The 18,143-nt window shown below is 38.8% G+C and overlaps 1 protein-coding gene across 1 annotated transcript in view; it reads left to right on the top strand.

Moving 5' to 3' along the window:
* Positions 1-18,143, top strand: part of OCA2 (OCA2 melanosomal transmembrane protein) — a 408,608-nt gene that overhangs the window by 255,883 nt on the left and 134,582 nt on the right. Inside the window, exons 19-20 of the mRNA XM_030317586.1 lie at positions 11,787-11,846; positions 12,450-12,554. Coding sequence (XP_030173446.1) covers positions 11,787-11,846; positions 12,450-12,554 — 165 coding nt within the window. The remainder of the gene's footprint in view (positions 1-11,786; positions 11,847-12,449; positions 12,555-18,143) is intronic.

The following is an 18,143-nucleotide window of genomic DNA, read 5'->3' as shown; positions in this document are numbered from 1 at the left end:
TTGGGGTTGGTCATCCTGGATAGTAGAGGGACTACTCTTGTCTGCTTAATGCTTATAGAATATGAGGAGCCCAAAAGGTCATGGGACGCTCTCCACTTCCAACATAACAGCACCTTCATTATGCTCCCTGTTAGTTACATTGGCCAAGCTCAATATTATAGAGACAATGAATTCATTGACTAGGTTATGGAGTATGATAGCAAGAGGGTCCCTTCCATCTCTACCCTTTGGTTCTTGCACTCATGCTTTCTAGTGGGTATGCAGGATATAGGGACATATATATTGTTCATTTGTTTAAAGCATATACTGCATGATGTAGGATGTCACCCCAACTTTGCAGAGTTTGGGGTTGCAGAGGGTAGTGCAGCTAAACCTTGAGTAGATGACCAGTGTACCTGAGTAATGGATTCTGGTATAACACTCTTCATTTGCTGTAATAGGAGCTACTTATCAAAGGAACTGGGTGAGAAACCAACGTTGGAGAGAAAATTCTGTAGTCAATAAATAATGGGGCTGGTTGAAGCCTTGCAGGAAGGGAGGGGAAATTTTTATCTGTATTGATTTTCAAGCTAATCACAAGCCAAACAGCAGTGATTGATTCTCTTGCAGTTGTGGACACCAGAAGTCTGAACTCAGTGTCGGCAAGAGTTTTCAGAGGAAGTATAAACTCAGGGTTTTACTTCTAGAGGCCTCAGAGGAAAATCATATGATTTTTCTTAACTTATTAATACGATTACATTTTAGATTTTAGATATATTTTCAAATTTTAAACCAGTCTTGCATACTTGGAAGAAATCCTACTCAGTTATGGTGTATAATTTTTCACACATTTGTGAATTCAGTTTGGTAACATTTTGTTGAGGATTTTTGTGTCTAAGTTTATGACATACATTGATATGTAGTTTTATTTTTTATACTATCTTTGTCTCATTTGGGCTTCATAAAATGAGTTGGGAAGGCTTTCCTCTTTTTTTTTTTAATGTTTATTTACTTTTGAGAGAGAGAGAGAGAGACAGAGCACCAGTGGGGGAAAGGCAGAGAGGGGGGAGACACAGAATTTGAAGCTGGATCCAGGCTCTGAGCTGTCAGCACAGAGCCCAATGTGGAGCTTAAATTCATGAACCATTAGCTCATGACCTGAGCTGAAATCTAACGTTTAATCGACTGAGCCCAGCTGCCCCAAGGCTCTCTTCTTATTTTATTTTCTGGAAAAGCTTGTATAGAATTGGTGCTAAGTCTTCCTTAAGAAGACTTATGGTGTGGTGGAATTCTCCAGTGAAGCCATCTGAGCTTGGAGATTTTTTTTTTTTTGAGATTTTAAATTATGAAGTTGACTTTTTTTTTTAATTTTTTTTCAACGTTTTTTATTTATTTTTGGGACAGAGAGAGACAGAGCATGAACGGGGGAGGGGCAGAGAGAGAGGGAGACACAGAATCGGAAACAGGCTCCAGGCTCCAAGCCATCAGCCCAGAGCCTGACGCGGGGCTCAAACTCACAGACCGCGAGATCGTGACCTGGCTGAAGTCGGACGCTTAACCGACTGCGCCACCCAGGCGCCCCTGAAGTTGACTTTTTTAAAGGTTAAAGAGATATTAAGATTATATATTGTATCTAAGATAAGTTTTGATATTTTGTGTTTCATGAGGAATTGGTTCATTTCTTCTTTGTTATTGAATTTGTGGACGTAAAGTTGTTGATAGTATTCTTTTACTATTTTTTAAATGGGTGTAATATCTGTAGCAAAACTCTATATTTATCTCCTGACATGGGTGATTTGTATATATTTATTTGTATATTTGTCAGTCTTGTTTTAAGTTTGTCAATTTTATTGATTTTTTCCTGAAGAAAGACTTCCCCTCCCTACTATTGTTTTTCTCTGTTGTGTTCCTATTAAATTTTATTGATTTTTGCTCTGATCTTTATTATCTCCTCCTTTCTGCTTCAATTGCCTGTCTTTTGCTCCTTTTTGCTAGTTTTTCTGAAGTAGGAATTTAGATTATTTATTTTAAAGTTTTCCTCCTTTCCAATGTTAACATTTAGTGCTATAAGATTTCCTCTCAGTTCTACTTTAACAGTGTCCTATGTATTTTCATATGTGGTGTTTTTATTACCATTTGTCTCTATGTATTTTATTTTATTTTTTTTTTAATTTTTTTTTTCAACGTTTATTTATTTTTGGGACAGAGAGAGACAGAGTATGAATGGGGGAGGGGCAGAGAGAGAGGGAGACACAGAATCGGAAACAGGCTCCAGGCTCTGAGCCATCAGCCCAGAGCCTGATGCGCGGCTCGAACTCACGGACTGCGAGATCGTGACCTGGCTGAAGTCGGACGCTTAACCAACTGCGCCACCCAGGCGCCCCTGTCTCTATGTATTTTAAACTTTACTTTGAGGCTTCTTGATTGACCCATGAATTATTTAGAAGTGTGTTCTTTAGTCTTCATATGTTTTAGAGATTTTTCTATTGTCTTTCTGTTACTGATTTCTATTTTATTCCATCATGATGGTTAGAGAACATACTCTGAATAATTTCCATTCTCTTACATTTGTTGAAATTTGTTTTATGACCTAGAATATAGTCTCATGGCAAATCTTCTATGAGAACTTGAAAAAAAAAGACGTCTTATATTATTGGGTGGAATGTTCTATATATATGAATAAAATCTTTTTGGTCCAGTGTTGTTCAGTTTTTCTATACCTTCAGTGGTTTTTATATCTAATAGTTCTATAATATGCAGAGAGGGGGTTGTTGAATTCCCAACTATACACATGGACTTGTCTATTTTTTTTTCTTTTAGCTCTACCAGTTTTTTTGTTGTTGTTGTTGCTGTTTTATTGTTATCTGTGTACACATTTAGGATTGTCATGTCTTTCCAGTGCAGTAATACATTTATCATTATTTAATGAACTTCTTGGTCTCTACTAGTTTTCTTTGTTCTTAAGTCTAGTTGCTATTAATATAATTACTGAAATTTTTGTGTGAGATATATATTTTCCTGTCATTCTTTAAATCTTCCCATCTTATTTACTTAGAAATGAGTTTCTTGCAAGTAGTATGTGGTTGGGTTATTTTTAAAATCTACTTAAATCAAGACTTAAAACTGCCACTTAGATTATTTATTTTCTGTTTCTAGTTTTTGTGTTTCTCTTTCTTTGACTTCCTTAAACTGTTTTGGGTTGTATCTTGATTTATTTATAGTATATTTGAGTATATCTCTTTGTATAGTTTTTGTAGTGGTTGTTCTGAGGATTTCAATATACATTTGTGACTTATTGGAATTTGCTGGTATTATCATTTACCGTTTTGAATAAAGTGTGAAAACCTCATTTCCATTGAGATTCCTTTAACCTACTGCATGTGTTTAAATATCATTATCTTGAGTATCAGATAATATTATAATTTTTGTTTTAATTATAAAATGTGATTTATAAAACTCATGAGGAAAAGTGTAGTCTATTGTATGTGCATATATTTCTACTCTTTATGTTGCTCTCTTTCTTTCCTGATACCGCAGAGTAATTTTTTAAATAATTTGCTTTGTGTTTGAAAAGCTTCTTTTAGGCAGTATTTAAGGGTAGGTCTAGTAAATTCTTTTAGTTTTTCTCATTTGAAAGTGTCATTATTTCCTTTTCATTCCTGAAGGATAGTTTCACTGGATATAGAATGTATAATGAACAGTTATTTTCTTTAATCCCTTGAAAATTTTCTACCATTAAAACTGATGTTCCCTTATAGGTAATATATAGAATTGTCTGGGTGCTTTCAGTATTTTTTTGTCTTTAGTTTTTAGAAGTTTATGATGTGTCTTGGTGTGGATCTCTTTGCCAAATTTGGGGAAATTTCAGCCTTATTTCATAAAGTACCTTTTCCACTCTATGCTCATTCTCTCCTTGCACTCCAATGACATGAATATTAGAACTCCCTGAATCTTTCCTCTGTCATCTCCACTTTATCTTGAGCCCATACTAAGAATTTTTAAAAATATTTATGTTACTGTATTTTTTTTTAGTTTTATAATTTCCATTTGGTCCCTTAAAAAAAACCCCTCTATTTCTTCATTCTGGTTTTCTATTAAAAAAAAAATCAAAAGAGTTTGTAATTGATCATTGGGACATTATATACTGACTGCTTTAAAATCCTTTTTAGATAATCCAACATCTGATTTATCTCCGTGTTGGTATCAACTGATTGTCCTTTGTCATTCAAGCTATGTTTATTTGTTTGTTTCTGATACGACAGCTAAATTTTGGGTATCTTGGGTATTGTATCCATTATCTTAGGGTACTCTGAGTCAACCCTAAATCTTTTATTTCGGCAGGCAGTCATCCTGTTTTAAGTTTAGCCCTCAGGTTCTGGCCTGTGGTCTATGGTTCCAATGACAGTTTAATTTTCAGAAACCTTGTAGTGCTACTTTGATCTATTTATTTGGTGCAGTGGGGTTCCCCCTCATCCCTGCTGGTGTTGCCTGAGAGGGTGGAAGGGATTTGCCCAGGTTGGGCTGCCTGGGTTTCTCTTTGTTGGGGAAGAGGAATCTCGGGCCTAGAGGAATGAAGAGGCCTCCCAAGTGGGTGTTCATTATAATGGGATCCCCCTTCCTGTGGGAGCCTCAGAACATTTCTTGAGCCATGCAGTGTGATAGGATACTTGTACCAGTGTCCCATAGCTATCCTAGATATTTATTAACAGGGAAGAGGGTCTCAGGCCTGGTATCAAAGTGGACTGAGATCCCCGGTCTGTGTTGTAGTGGCATCTTTCTGCAGGATCTGCATACCAGGTATTTCTCAGCAGGGGAGGAACAACTTCCCTGGCCACCTTTGTTGGCAGGCTCTATTGATCTTCCTTGCCAGGGGAACCATAATCACCTGGTATTGTCAGAGGGATCCCGTTCCACCCAGGGGAGGAACAAGCCCACTTGACTCCCTTTTCTTGCTATGTTGAGGGGGGAGGGTCAAAGAATGTTGGTTCTGGGAGATGGATGATACCCTGGTGCTGATTGTTCTTCCTGTCATGTCCTGATACCCTAGTGCTGATCATTCTTCCTGTCCTGAAAGCAAAGCAGTTTGCTTTCCTATTACCACCTGTAAGAATTCTCCTTTGGTTGTCTCTTGATTTATTTCCATGATTTATAGTTGTGCTTAATAGAGATGAGCAGTTAGAAAAAAGTAGATGACCAGGTAGAAAGAATATCATTCTGTTTGGTATGGAAGTCTCCTGAAATTGCTCATTTATTTATTTTTAATCTCTGTCATTTTGTTTTTAGTCGGTTTCCAGTAAAGAACATACATTTGGATCTAATTTTAAACTACTCACTGTTATGTCCTGTATTTGATATTTGTTATTGGTATTTCCTTTTCCCATCTATTGATGAAGTATATTGTTAAAATTTCTTTGTATCTATTTTACCAAGTGTTTTGAAGCTATAGACAATATTTGTATTCTCTTAGTTATTGGCTTAAACATTAAAAAGAAATAATTAAACCTATGTTTATAATCATAAAAATAAAACAAGAAGTGGATGTTTTAGGGATTTGAGAGACATTAAGTAGGTTTATTGACTTCTCAGGTGGTAGGTTTTAGTTTGAGAATCTTGAAGGAGACACTGTTTCCACTTTTGCCCTGTGGTATTGAAAAGTTAGCCTTCAAATGCTTCTTGGATCTTTCTGGGAACACTTTTGAGCAGGATATACCCTTCTGTACTGCTGCAAACACTATTCATTTTCTTAGAATGTTTGTCAAAAACAATAATATTTGGTGTTTTCATAGCAGTGTTTTGTCCTGGTTGCACTTGGAATATAATCCAGAGCCTCACCACAGCTTATTAAACATGAATGGTCAGGCTGTAGCTGCCACTTACACATTATTTTCCATCATACATTCACTTGTTCACTGAACCCAGACCCAATCGCCTTTTTGTTAGGTGAATGTGTATTTGTACTTGTCACTTCTACCTGGGTGCTCCTCCTAAGCAGGCTGCTAGCTGCCTAACAGTGCTTGGCACATATCAAGCACTCAATAAATATTTGTCAAACCAATAATGGAATGAATGAGACTAGGCAATGTGGAATATTGCTTTATGAGGATTTTGCATTTATAAAATACTTATGTTTATAAATCAAACCACATGTCTGTAGATAATAACAGTCATTCACAGTAATTGTCACAGGTGCTATGCTATGTGGAGTGGTTCTCAGATGGATTCATCTAAGAAAGCTTCTTGTGAGGCTATTTTTATTGGAATCTTAAAATGAGAAGAAATAGAAAATATTTGCTATTTTTAGGCCATATTAGAAAGCTTTGGTGATTTCCTGGTTCCTAAGCAATGAGTTATCCTTGCAAGCACATTTATGCTTTGTGTCCGTTTCCTTCTTTGGATGTACAGGATGTTTGGAAAGTCTTTGCATGCATCTACATTTATTTGTGTCTTTGTCAATGGGACATCTTTAGCTATGCCAAGACTCTGTCACTGAAAATAATAATAGTGCTAATAATAAGTGGGAAAAAAGCTCTAATTTGTAGGTTTAATGTAATAATTTTATGTTAATAGTTAATAACTCATGCCAAGTTCCAAATCAGTCTTCACTGCAAGGCATTCCAAGTTCTCCTTGGCTCTCCATCATTTTCTTGTATATAAGCTACTTTTTGAAATAAATTACCTTTATTTATAAACCCTGAAGTTTATAACATAAAAGTCATACGTTCCTTAAAAACAGAGAAGGAGGAAAACCATAAGAGACTCTTAAATACAGAGAACAAAGTAGGAGTTTCTGGAGGGGAGGTGGGTGGGGGGATGGGCTAAATGGATGATGGGCATTAAGGAGGGCACTTGTTGGGATGAGCACTGGGTGTTATATGTAAGTGATAAATCACTGCATCCTTCTCCTGAAACCAATACTACACTGTATATCAACTAGCTTGAATTTAAATAAATAAATTTAGAATAAAAAAAAATCATATGTTCCTTATATTCTCAACTGTCTTAAGAAATGTTAAGATCAAATGAGAAGTAATAATGTGAATGAGTAAAAGAATTTTCATTCACTGGAAAAATTAATTTTGAGGGGTGCTGGCAAAGAGCACAGTTGCTTACACCTAAGGGGCAGAGAGTGACTACCAATATATTCAGATTACAAGTTCAAAAATACCAATGGCTGGGGCGCCTGGGGGCTCAGTTGGTTAAGCGTCCAACTTCAGCTCGGGTCACGATCTCGCGCTCCGTGAGTTTGAGCCCCGCGTCAGGCTCTGGGCTGATGGCTCAGAACCTGGAGCCTGCTTCCAATTCTGTGTCTCCCTCTCTCTCTGCCCCTCCCCCATTCATGCTCTGTCTCTCTCTGTTCCCAAAATAAATAAACATTAAAGAAAAAAAATTAAAAAACAAAAATACCAATGGCTCATTCTTCTTGCCTTGGGGAAAAATACAAATATAGAAACCACCCCCTTAAAAAATAAAACTAAGCAAATGAAAACACAAGAAAACACAGCACTATTACTACCTAAAACACTCAATAAAATTTTTTTATTTAATCTTATTCCTTTAATTTAGTGTTTTTCAATAATTATTCAAGTCTCTTTTAATATGTCTCTTCCATGGAATATAAAAATAAGATTAGTTTTTAAATTATAAATGCCTTTAATGGATCTTTAATTCCAGTGTGAGGGAACAACATAAGAAGTTTATTTATTTGTTTACTTTTAAATGTTTATTTTGTGAGAGAGAGCACATATGAGCAGGTAAGGGGAAGAGTGGAGAAAGAGAGAACGAGCAGGAGAAGGGCAGAGAAAGGGGGAGAGAGAATTCTAAGCAGGCTCCATGCTAACGGCATGGGCCTTATGTAGGGCTTGATCTCACAAACCATGAGATCATGACCTAAGCTGAAATCAAGAGTCAGATGCTTAACTGACTAAGCCACCCAGGCTCCCCAGAAGAAGTTTATTTTTAGATAATGAGAGTGGTCACCTAGCTTTACTGCTAGGCACCTGAACAGGAGGGTCATTTAAGTGGTGCTTTCTCTTATAGCTGAGTCTATAAAGAAGTGCTATCTTATAAATAAAATTGTTAGTGAGTTCACTGGGAGGATACATACATAATTCTGGGGAAAATGGACATACAGGCATTTTCATTTTTGGATATTTGTAGCAAAAAGGATTTATAATGAGCTCTTTCTCAGTTTCAGTAATCTGTTTCTAACCTAGCTATGACAGTCTCTAAAAATAGTGCTGTAATTTAAGTTCAGTTAAAATAATTCCCATTTAATGTATTCCAAATGTTTGTGAAATAGCTGAATGTGTCAGCTGTTAAATATATCAGAACTCTCAAATATATTTTACAGGTTTCCAAATTTAGGGTGTTTGTTTTTCTTTTTTTTGATGAGGTTAGATTTTGATGGAGATGATTTTAAAATAAGATGAGATATCATGAAAAGGGAAAACCAGCAGGGAAAGGTAGATCAGAGGGCATCTGAGAAAAGGACTCCAAAGAGCACATGGTTTTCTATTTGACCTCTTGAGTATTGACAGACTTGTGCTTCCACCTTGGTACAATTGATGGTCATGGGACTATCAAACATTTCCTTTCAAATTCTGGCAGGATTCAGGTTGATTTGCATCCTTATCACTTTATTCAGAGTTGCTGTGTGACTCTTGCTGTCCTTCCTAGCTCAGCAGCGGGCTCCAGGGTGGACACAGGGTCTAGCTATGCCCCTGCCCAGGTCCCAGGGTATAATGGGTATGTAGATCAATTGGAGAGGATTTGGCAGAGGAGAAATAGCACATTTAATCTATTTTTAAATCAAAAAGTTAGCTGAAGGAAGAGTATTTTAACTGAGTTACATAATAAGAAAGAATATTGTATTCTAGTTCTTTGGGGGTACAAACCTATTAAAGGTTATTCCTCTCTCTGATTACAACTGAAACTCTGGAAAAAATATAAAAACCAAGTATTGATGGACTCTGAACAATAAACAAAACCAGGTGAATTGTGGAAGGGAGTTAATACTTGGAAAAGTGACCCCCTTGGGGTGATTTTCCTATTTTTCTGCCTCCTAGATTTCCCTCCAGGACAGGAAGGCCTTAGTCATGGCATGGCATGGTGGCATAAATTCCTAGCCATAGTATCCTCATCTTTCCACCCTGAGGAGCCAGGGAAAGTAGTACCTGTGGGCTGGGAACGAGGGAATCTCAGAAGAGAGAGTCAGGGAATTCTACACCCCCAATTCCATGCATGAACATGTACAGTTCTGAACAATGCATGCGTGATACAGACCCAAACCAGCCTAGTGTAGGCCTAGAGGACTATCTGAGATTACAACCATTCATACAAGTCTCTAACTCTTCAATGACATATATGCTGGACAGGCACAAATCAACATAGCAAGGTTTAAAGAACTCAGCTGAAACTTGAACCATCTCCATGAGTCTCCAAGTGCTGAACTCTGCATATGTGAGAGAGACCAAAATTATCATGGAAAATATGAATTTGAACCACTACCCCTGGAAGGTGAGACAGAAATTGTGTTCTGAACCTAACTTCTAACAGAAAAGAAAAAAGGCAAGAAAGAAAAGGACGGTGTCCAGAAGATTATAGCAGGACCCAGAATCTGCATATCTTATCTTTGACAATATCCAGGAGATGATTCTAAAGGACTCAAAATACAAAGAATGAGGAAAATGCAATAAATTCTCAGGAAAAAAGGCAATAAATAGATTTTAATCCAGACATGATCCAGATGTTGAAATGACCAAAGAATTTGAAGTAGCTATTACAACATGCTTAATGAGGTAAAGAAAAATGAATTTGAAATGAATGAAAAGATAGGAATCATTAGGAGAGTAACAGAAATTATAAAATAGAAGCAAATACAAAGGTCAGAATTTAAAAATATAATACTTCATTAAAAAAACGTTTTGGGTTCAGTAACAGAATGAATACGACCAAAGAAAAGGTCAGTGAATTGAAAATAGAACACTATATATTATCCAGTCTGAAGGGCTTGGTAGAGTTAAGTATTACATATTTATTTAATTTGCCATTTATAGGGGTGCCTGGGTGGCGCAGTCGGTTAAGCGTCCGACTTCAGCCAGGTCACGATCTCGCGGTCCGTGAGTTCGAGCCCCGCATCAGGCTCTGGGCTGATGGCTCAGAGCCTGGAGCCTGTTTCTGATTCTGTGTCTCCCTCTCTCTCTGCCCCTCCCCCGTTCATGCTCTGTCTCTCTCTGTCCCAAAAAATAAATAAACGTTGAAAAAAAAAAAGAAAAATTAATTTGCCATTTATAAAGTTCTTATTAGATATTTGTATTTTGACTTTCTTTTTTCAATTAAGAGATCAGTTACTTTGAACTGAGTTATTAGATATAATGTTTAAGTATTTTGAAGATTTCCCTTTATGTTGTCTTACACTCTATACCATGGACTTTGATATTTGGGATAATTATATGACACTAAATATATAAATAGATAGTTGTTTATAGGCACACATCAAGGTGTGCACATAATACTGTGTATGTGTATGTATGTATGTGTGTATGTATGTATACACACATAAATAACCATCTATATTTGATATCTAGCAAGAAGTTTTAATCTGGTTTAGACCTCTGACTTTTCCTTTAGTTAGTAGTATAGAATGAAATAAAGGATGTGACTACATTTAACTGTGTTTTTCAAATTAAAAAATGTTTTATTTATGGATTATTATAAATCAGTGATTCTTATCAGGGGGTGATTTTGTGACAACACTGGCACTGCATGGAGACAGTTTTGGTTGTCATATTGGGGAGTGGAAGCCAGGGATGGTAAACATTCCACAATGCGCAGTACAGCCCTACGACAAGGAATTATTTGGTGCCTAATGTCAACAATGCTGACTAGATTTATGAACAGATTTATCTAAATAGATTTATCCTTATGATTTAGTTGATTTAATAGCACACTTATCTTAAAATTGTGATTGAAAACCCAACATTTGGGTTCCACAACTTTAAAAGGAAGGCTAACAAACAACTCTACATATGGATGGGGAAGTTGTAAACTTGCGTTTAAACATGGTCAAGCTGATGTTTTCAATATTCATAGTCATTCAGCATGGTGACATCACAGTGAAAAAGCCACATTTGAGAAGTGCAAGGCAGCTGTGTCACACCCACATCTTGTTCCTTACAAGTGCTTCCTGTCTGGGATCCATTGTGGTCAGCAGAACATCCCTTCGCTGGCTGTGGTGAAGGCAACAGCCTGAGCAGAACGCCTCCTGAGCTTACATCTCCTTCGTCTAATCTTTCCTGCTTGGACTCAATTTTCTCAATCTGTCTAGTACTGAGAAAATAGTTACATGCTTCAGTTAAATATATCTATTCTTCCTTTCTTTGACAGTTATAAAAACCATGCATTTTCTTTGATTCTTCTGTGATGTTGAACTTCAAAAAGAAATTTGAAATGTAACTTACTTGAAAGACCTATATGAGCAGCATTTCATTATGTACAATTGAACAGTGCTCCTATACACTGATAGTTAAAAGATGCCATTCCATTCAAATTTAAATTTAATGTGGACAGTAACACAAATCAATGAAAATTCCTGCCTGTGGTATGGTGCATTCTTCTCAGTGAATCATCAGTGCGCATATCTGATAGTAAATTATTTATAGACTGTGTATTTGAGTATAATCCTTTATAAGAAATGAGAGCTAGGACCTGCCTTATGTTCACTTGTTTTCATTTTAAAGGCATATTTAATAAATTTGCATATATTCTTAGTTTTAAACTGATTTTCATCATATATCCATTTCTTCTAGGCACTGGCACATCTCCACTTAATAGAATATGTTGGAGAACAGACTGCTTTGCTGATAAAGGTACATTAAATATTATAATAGAATGTGTCCCAGCCTCTGTTACTTTGATTTTGTAAAAAAAATCTGGTAAGAATAGGTCACAGACTATGTAAAAAGTATAGCAGAGAATCCTTTTTGTCCTGTGCAGCCTAGAGATGAAGGGAGACTTTCTCCAAAGAATGTATAATTATAGAGGCCTGCAATTTTGCTATGAGCCTTTAGTTAAAATCTCTAAGAAGGAGAACAATTGAGAAACCAGTCTTAGTAAGTGAATAAAAATGCACAGCTCCAGTCCTCTGCCAGGAGCTCAGGTCAGTATAACTAATATATGCTGCCACCGAGAATGGAGCCACCCTGCTCCCTTCCCTAGGTACTGGTTGGCTTGGGTGTGGCTGGGAATCATTCTCCTTAGTTTCCTATAGACCCAGCAGAGGCTCCTGATAATAGCAAGGAAAGCCCATGCTGGTCCTGTTTGCACACCTGGGTCTGCCTTTGTCTTCTGTGTGAGAGGAAGGGCTGGCAACTCTTCTGAGTCTCATATGTCCTACCATCAGATCCTCAGTGTGTGTGATTTATCAATGGCAACTGTGATACATAGCACTGCTATTATCTGCTTCCTTCCAGATGGTCCCAGAGGATCGGCGCCTCACAACTGCCATCATCCTGGTGGTCTGGGTCTCAGCCATTGCATCATCCTTGATTGACAACATCCCATTTACCGCTACAATGGTGAGTTGCACTGCTCTTCCATGTGATATGGACCCAACTTGCCTGGACACAATCTGGGCTCACCTTTCCTTCAAGAAGAAGCAGAGAATGAACCATGTCTGTTTGCTGCACTCGTAGCTATGGAGGAAAGATGTGGCAAAGCTTAGGGCCAGCTGGGCCAGAGATACTGAGTCCACGCTACAAGCTGGAATCCATGGGCCTACAGCTGCAGTGGGAAGTGCATCATTAACTAGTTGTTTCAGGGTTAGCCCAACTGAGAGCTGCCACACTTCATGGAAAAGACAGTCTATTTATTTATTTGTTCTTTGAAAGAAAATTGTAAGACACCAAAGATAGACTGGTTGAAGGCAATCATCCTTTATTCCTTGTGAATGCAGACACTGGCCAGTGTGGCTTCTGGTGCTTGGCTTGGGCAGAATTTTGAGTTCTCTATGTGGCCCTGACTGCAGCTGAGATTGGGATACACATTAAAGGTCTTTTACAGGGCTGATGAGCCCTGTTCTTGCTGTGTTTTCTGACATCACTGATTGGTATATGGCAGAGCTGTGAATCCCTGGTATGACAAAGTAAAGGAAGGAATGGGGGCTTGCATACAAGAAACTGGGGCCCTGTCACAATTACCAGAAGTCCCAGGTGTGAACACTTCTCATGGTTGGACTCTGGACAGGGTAATTTTCTCTGTTCTTGTGACCTTGAGGGCCCACCCATCCCCCTTCCAACAGCCTTTGCAAGGGGGCCCCCATTACATTCCACCACCTTATATCACACTGGGAAACACTTGAGACCCAAGGAAGTAGAGCAGAGAGCCTGTCAGTGAGGAGAAAGGTGGTGCTTCTCTCTCTCACAAGACCTTAGGCTGACCTGGCACTCTATGTCCCTCACTCATTGCCTACAGGAATCAGTGTCTGCAGGTTGACTCTCTAGTTACATAGCTATATTATTCTTCCATGGTCTGGGTTTGGTAATTCTGAGCTAATGCTATGACTGTTATTATTTTTTCATGAAGTCCTGAGTTAGAGAAGTTGTACAGATGTTGAATGCCCTAGTTTGGGACACAGCAAAGCCCATCTCTTCCTGAGTGGTCTCTTCTCTCCAGAATGTGTCTCACAGTGTCCAAAGTTGAAAGAACTAGATCATAGATGGGCTTATCTCTCTAATTTGGCTGGACAAGGCTTCAGTTAAAATTCCAGCATGTGCACAGCTGGGTTTTAGAAGAGCACCCCAGAACTTTTTTGGGATTAGATTTGCTCTTTTAAATTTTCCTTATTCCTTGGGCTCTCCCCTTGATTTTGACTTTTGCTTATCTTTAATGGGAACACTATTTTTTAATGTTTATTTTTTGAGAGAGAGAGAGAGACAGAGAGAGAGACAGAGACAGAGAGAGAGAGAGAGAGAGAGAGAGAGATCCAAAGTAGGCTCTGTGCTGCCAGGTTCTGTGCTGTTCAAGATGTGGGGCTTGAACTCACGAACCATGAGATCATGACCTGAGCTAAAGTCGCATGCTTAACTGACTGAGCCACCCTGGCACCTCTTTAATGGTAACACTATTAAAAAATATTTAACATTGGGGTACCTGGGTGGCTCAGTCAGTTAAGTGCCAGACTTTGGTGCAGGTCATGATCTCACAGTTTGTGGGTTCAAGCCCCGTGTCAGGCTCTGTGCTAACAGCTGAGCCTGGAGCCTGCTTCAGATTCTGTGTCTCCCTCTCTCTCTCTCTCTCTCTGCCCCCCCCCCTGCTCATCCTCTGTCTCTCTTTCTCTCTCTCAAAAATAAATAAACATTAAAAAAATTAAAAAAAATTAACATTAAATTAATTCAATTTAATATTGACATTCCAGCTTTGTTTAGTGCAATCAGAACAGACAAGGAGCCTCTGAAACAGGAAGCTTGAAGCCCCCTCTCTCCTCTTATCCAACGTGCCATTGTTAATTACTCAGTTGCTTGGGGCATAACAGGGTCCAAAGGGCTGAGGCTGTGGGAGGTCCTGGGGGTCTCTATCAACTGGTTTGGAAATATTTCCTTTTTGTTTTGTCTTTAATTTTTATTTTTTAATTGAAGTATAATTAATATACAGCCATATTAATTATATTAGTTTATACAGTGTTTATACCAGTTTCTACAATATAATGATTCAACAACATTGCTCAGTGCTCATCACTTTAAGTGTTTTTTTAAATGTTCATTTACATTTGAGAGAGGGGGCTGGAGGGGCAGAGAGATACTAAGACAGAATCTGAAACAGGCTCCAGGCTCTGAGCTGTCAGCACAAAACTCAAAGCGGGGCTCAAACATGAGCAGTGAGATCATGACCTGAGCCTAAGTCAGACGTTTAACCAACTGAACCACTCAGGTTCCCCTAAGTGTTTGTTTTTTAAATTTGAATATAAATTTAAATTTGAATTTTTAAAGTTGACAATGTTACATTAGTTTCATATGTACAACATAGCGATTTGACAAGTTTACACATTATACTGTATTCACAAGTGTAACTACCATTTGTCCTGATACATCACTATTATTATATCATTGACTATTCTTTACGGTGTGCCTTTTATTCCCGTGATTTATTCATGCCATAACTGAAAGCCAGGATCTCCCTTTCCCCTCTACCTGTTTTGCCCAAATACCTACCCCAGTCTCCTCAGGCAACCATCAGTTTGTTCTCTGTATTTATGTGTCTGGTTCTGCTTTTTGTTTGTTTATTCATTTGTTGTTGTTTTTTAGATTCCACTTTTGAGTGAAATCATATGGGGGCACCTGGGTGGTTCAGTTGGTTGGGCGTCGACTTTGGCTCAGGTCATGATGTCACAGTTCTGAGTTTGAGCCCTGCATTGGGCTCTGTGCTGACAGCTCAGAGTCTGGAGCCTGCTTTGGGTTCTGTCTTCCTCTCTATCTGCTCTTCCCCCATTCTCTCTCTGTCTGTCTGTCTCTCTCTCTCTCTGTCTCTCTCTCTGTCTCTTTCTCTCTCTCTCTCTCAAAACTAAATAAACATAAAAAAATAAAAAAAATAAAAAAGAAATCATATGGTATGTGTCTTCCTGTCTTTTTTTTTATTAAAAAAAATTTTTTTTTTTAATTTTTTTTTTTCAACGTTTTATTTTTTTTATTTTTGGGACAGAGAGAGACAGAGCATGAACGGGGGAGGGGCAGACAGAGAGGGAGACACAGAATCGGAAACAGGCTCCAGGCTCTGAGCCATCAGCCCAGAGCCCGACGCGGGGCTCGAACTCACGGACCGCGAGATCGTGACCTGGCTGAAGTCGGACGCTTAACCGACTGCGCCACCCAGGCGCCCCTAAAAAAATTTTTTTAATGTTTATTTATTTTTGAGACAGAGAGAGACAGAGCATGAATGAGGGATGGTCAGAGAGAGAGGGAGACACAGAATCTGAAGCAGGCTCTAGGCTCTGAGCTATCAGCACAGAGCCCGACGCAGGGCTCGAAATCATGGACTGTGAGATCATGACCTGAGCTGAAGTCGGTTGCTTAACCTACTGAGCCACCCAGGCGCCCCTGTTTTCCTGTCTTAAAAAATATTTCCATTCAGGGTAATCCTATTAACATCCGCCCGCCCATCTCACCTTCCTTCAGCTTCCTGTCTGCAATTAACAAGGAGCTGTGGGAGCACACATGAGCCCAGACCTGCTTTTGTGGGCAGCTTTCTTAGGTGTCCCCAGTAAATGTACTTGCAATACATTGCTAATGACTGAGAATTCCCTGACAGACTTTCTCCATTTAAACCTTATCTTTTCAGCCTCATTTGCTTGAACAGGAAGAATTCTCAGGCAATTTGCAAGTTAAAATGTGATTATTCTTGTCTTGGATGTTGAATTCAAAGAATGGTAATTTATGCACAAGATTTTGTGTGTTTTCTCTGACTTATTGGATACTCATCATTATCTGTATTATCTTGCAGCCTTGGTGTGGTAGTCAGTTTTTCAAGGCTGGCTTGTTCTCATGTATCTTCTTCTTCTAAGTCTTTGTAGTCTTCTCCTTGCCACTTGCCCTGCAGGAGGTGCTTGGGCAGAGGACAGACTGCTGTAACCCCTGACAAAGAAAAATGCTCTTTCAGGGTGGTAGAAGTCAGAAGCATTTCACATTTGCTTTTCTGTCTGCATGATCTCATTTTTGTTTTCATTCATCCTTTTCCTTTTCCAGGATCAAAATAATGTGGAGGGTTGAACCTGGTCTAGCAGATTGCAGTTAGGTTTAATAACATGAGCATTTGTAGGAATTAACAGTTAAGGTTCTAGAGAAGGTGAGTCTGGGCTTGAATCCCAGATCTACCATTGTGCAAGCTGAGAAAGCATTAGGTCAGAGAAAATAGAAATGACAGCAGCAAAGAGATGCTGTTTCCCCCATTAGGTTGGGAGAGCTCCTGCAGTTTGATCACTCTGGTACTGGCAGGCTGTCAGGTTGCAAGTCAGCCCCTTGGGGACAGTGCACAACCTCTTTGGGAGGCCTCCGCCCCCCTCTGGTGGCTGAGAGTGTGGCCTCAGAAGGGCCCTGCAGTGCCCAGGCTGAGGGTCTGTCACCTTCCATAGGTGTGAGGACTAGCCACTTTGCCGGATTCTAGCTCTGTGGCACTCCACAAAAAACAAGTAGCACATTTGGGGGACCAACAGCCTCAGACAAGATTCATCACAGCATGTCCAAGAGACATAAGAAAATAAACAATAAGTTGTAAGTACAATTCAGGAGATTTTAAGCATTGAATAAAAAGTACTTTCTGAAACTAAAACCCATAACTTAAAAAAATACTGAATAATGAATTGAAAAAAAAGTCAGCGTTAGGCCTGAGTTAGTGGGTTTGAAGCCAAATGAAAGAGCTAACTAAAAGTACAGAGCATGAAACTAGACCACTTTCTCACACCATTTACAAAAATAAACTCAAAATGGATAAAGGACCTAAATGTGAGACAGGAAACCATCAGAACCTTAGAGGAGAAAGCACGAAAAGACTTCTCTGACCTCAGCCGTAGCAATCTCTTACTCGACACATCCCCAAAGGCAAGGGAATTAAAAGCAAAAGTGAATTACTGGGACCTTATGAAGATAAAAAGCTTCTGCACAGCAAAGGAAACAACCAACAAAACTAAAAGGCAACCAACGGAATGGGAAAAGATATTTGCAAATGACATATCGGACAAAGGGCTAGTATCTAAAATCTATAAAGAGCTCACCAAACTCCACACCCGAAAAACAAATAACCCAGTGAAGAAATGGGCAGAAAACATGAATAGACACTTCTCTAAAGAAGACATCCAGATGGCCAACAGGCACATGAAAAGATGTTCAGCGTCGCTCCTTATCAGGGAAATACAAATCAAAACCACACTCAGGTATCACCTCACGCCAGGCAGAGTGGCCAAAATGAACAAATCAGGAGACTATAGATGCTGGAGAGGATGTGGAGAAACGGGAACCCTCTTGCACTGTTGGTGGGAATGCAAATTGGTGCAGCCGCTCTGGAAAGCAGTGTGGAGGTTCCTCACAAAATTAAAAATAGACCTACCCTATGACCCAGCAGTAGCACTGCTAGGAATTTACCCAAGGGATACAGGAGTACTGATGCATAGGGGCACTTGT

This window comes from Lynx canadensis, chromosome B3, assembly GCF_007474595.2.
Source record: "Lynx canadensis isolate LIC74 chromosome B3, mLynCan4.pri.v2, whole genome shotgun sequence".
NCBI lineage: Eukaryota > Metazoa > Chordata > Mammalia > Carnivora > Felidae > Lynx > Lynx canadensis.
This window is presented reverse-complemented; position numbering and strand designations above follow the sequence as displayed.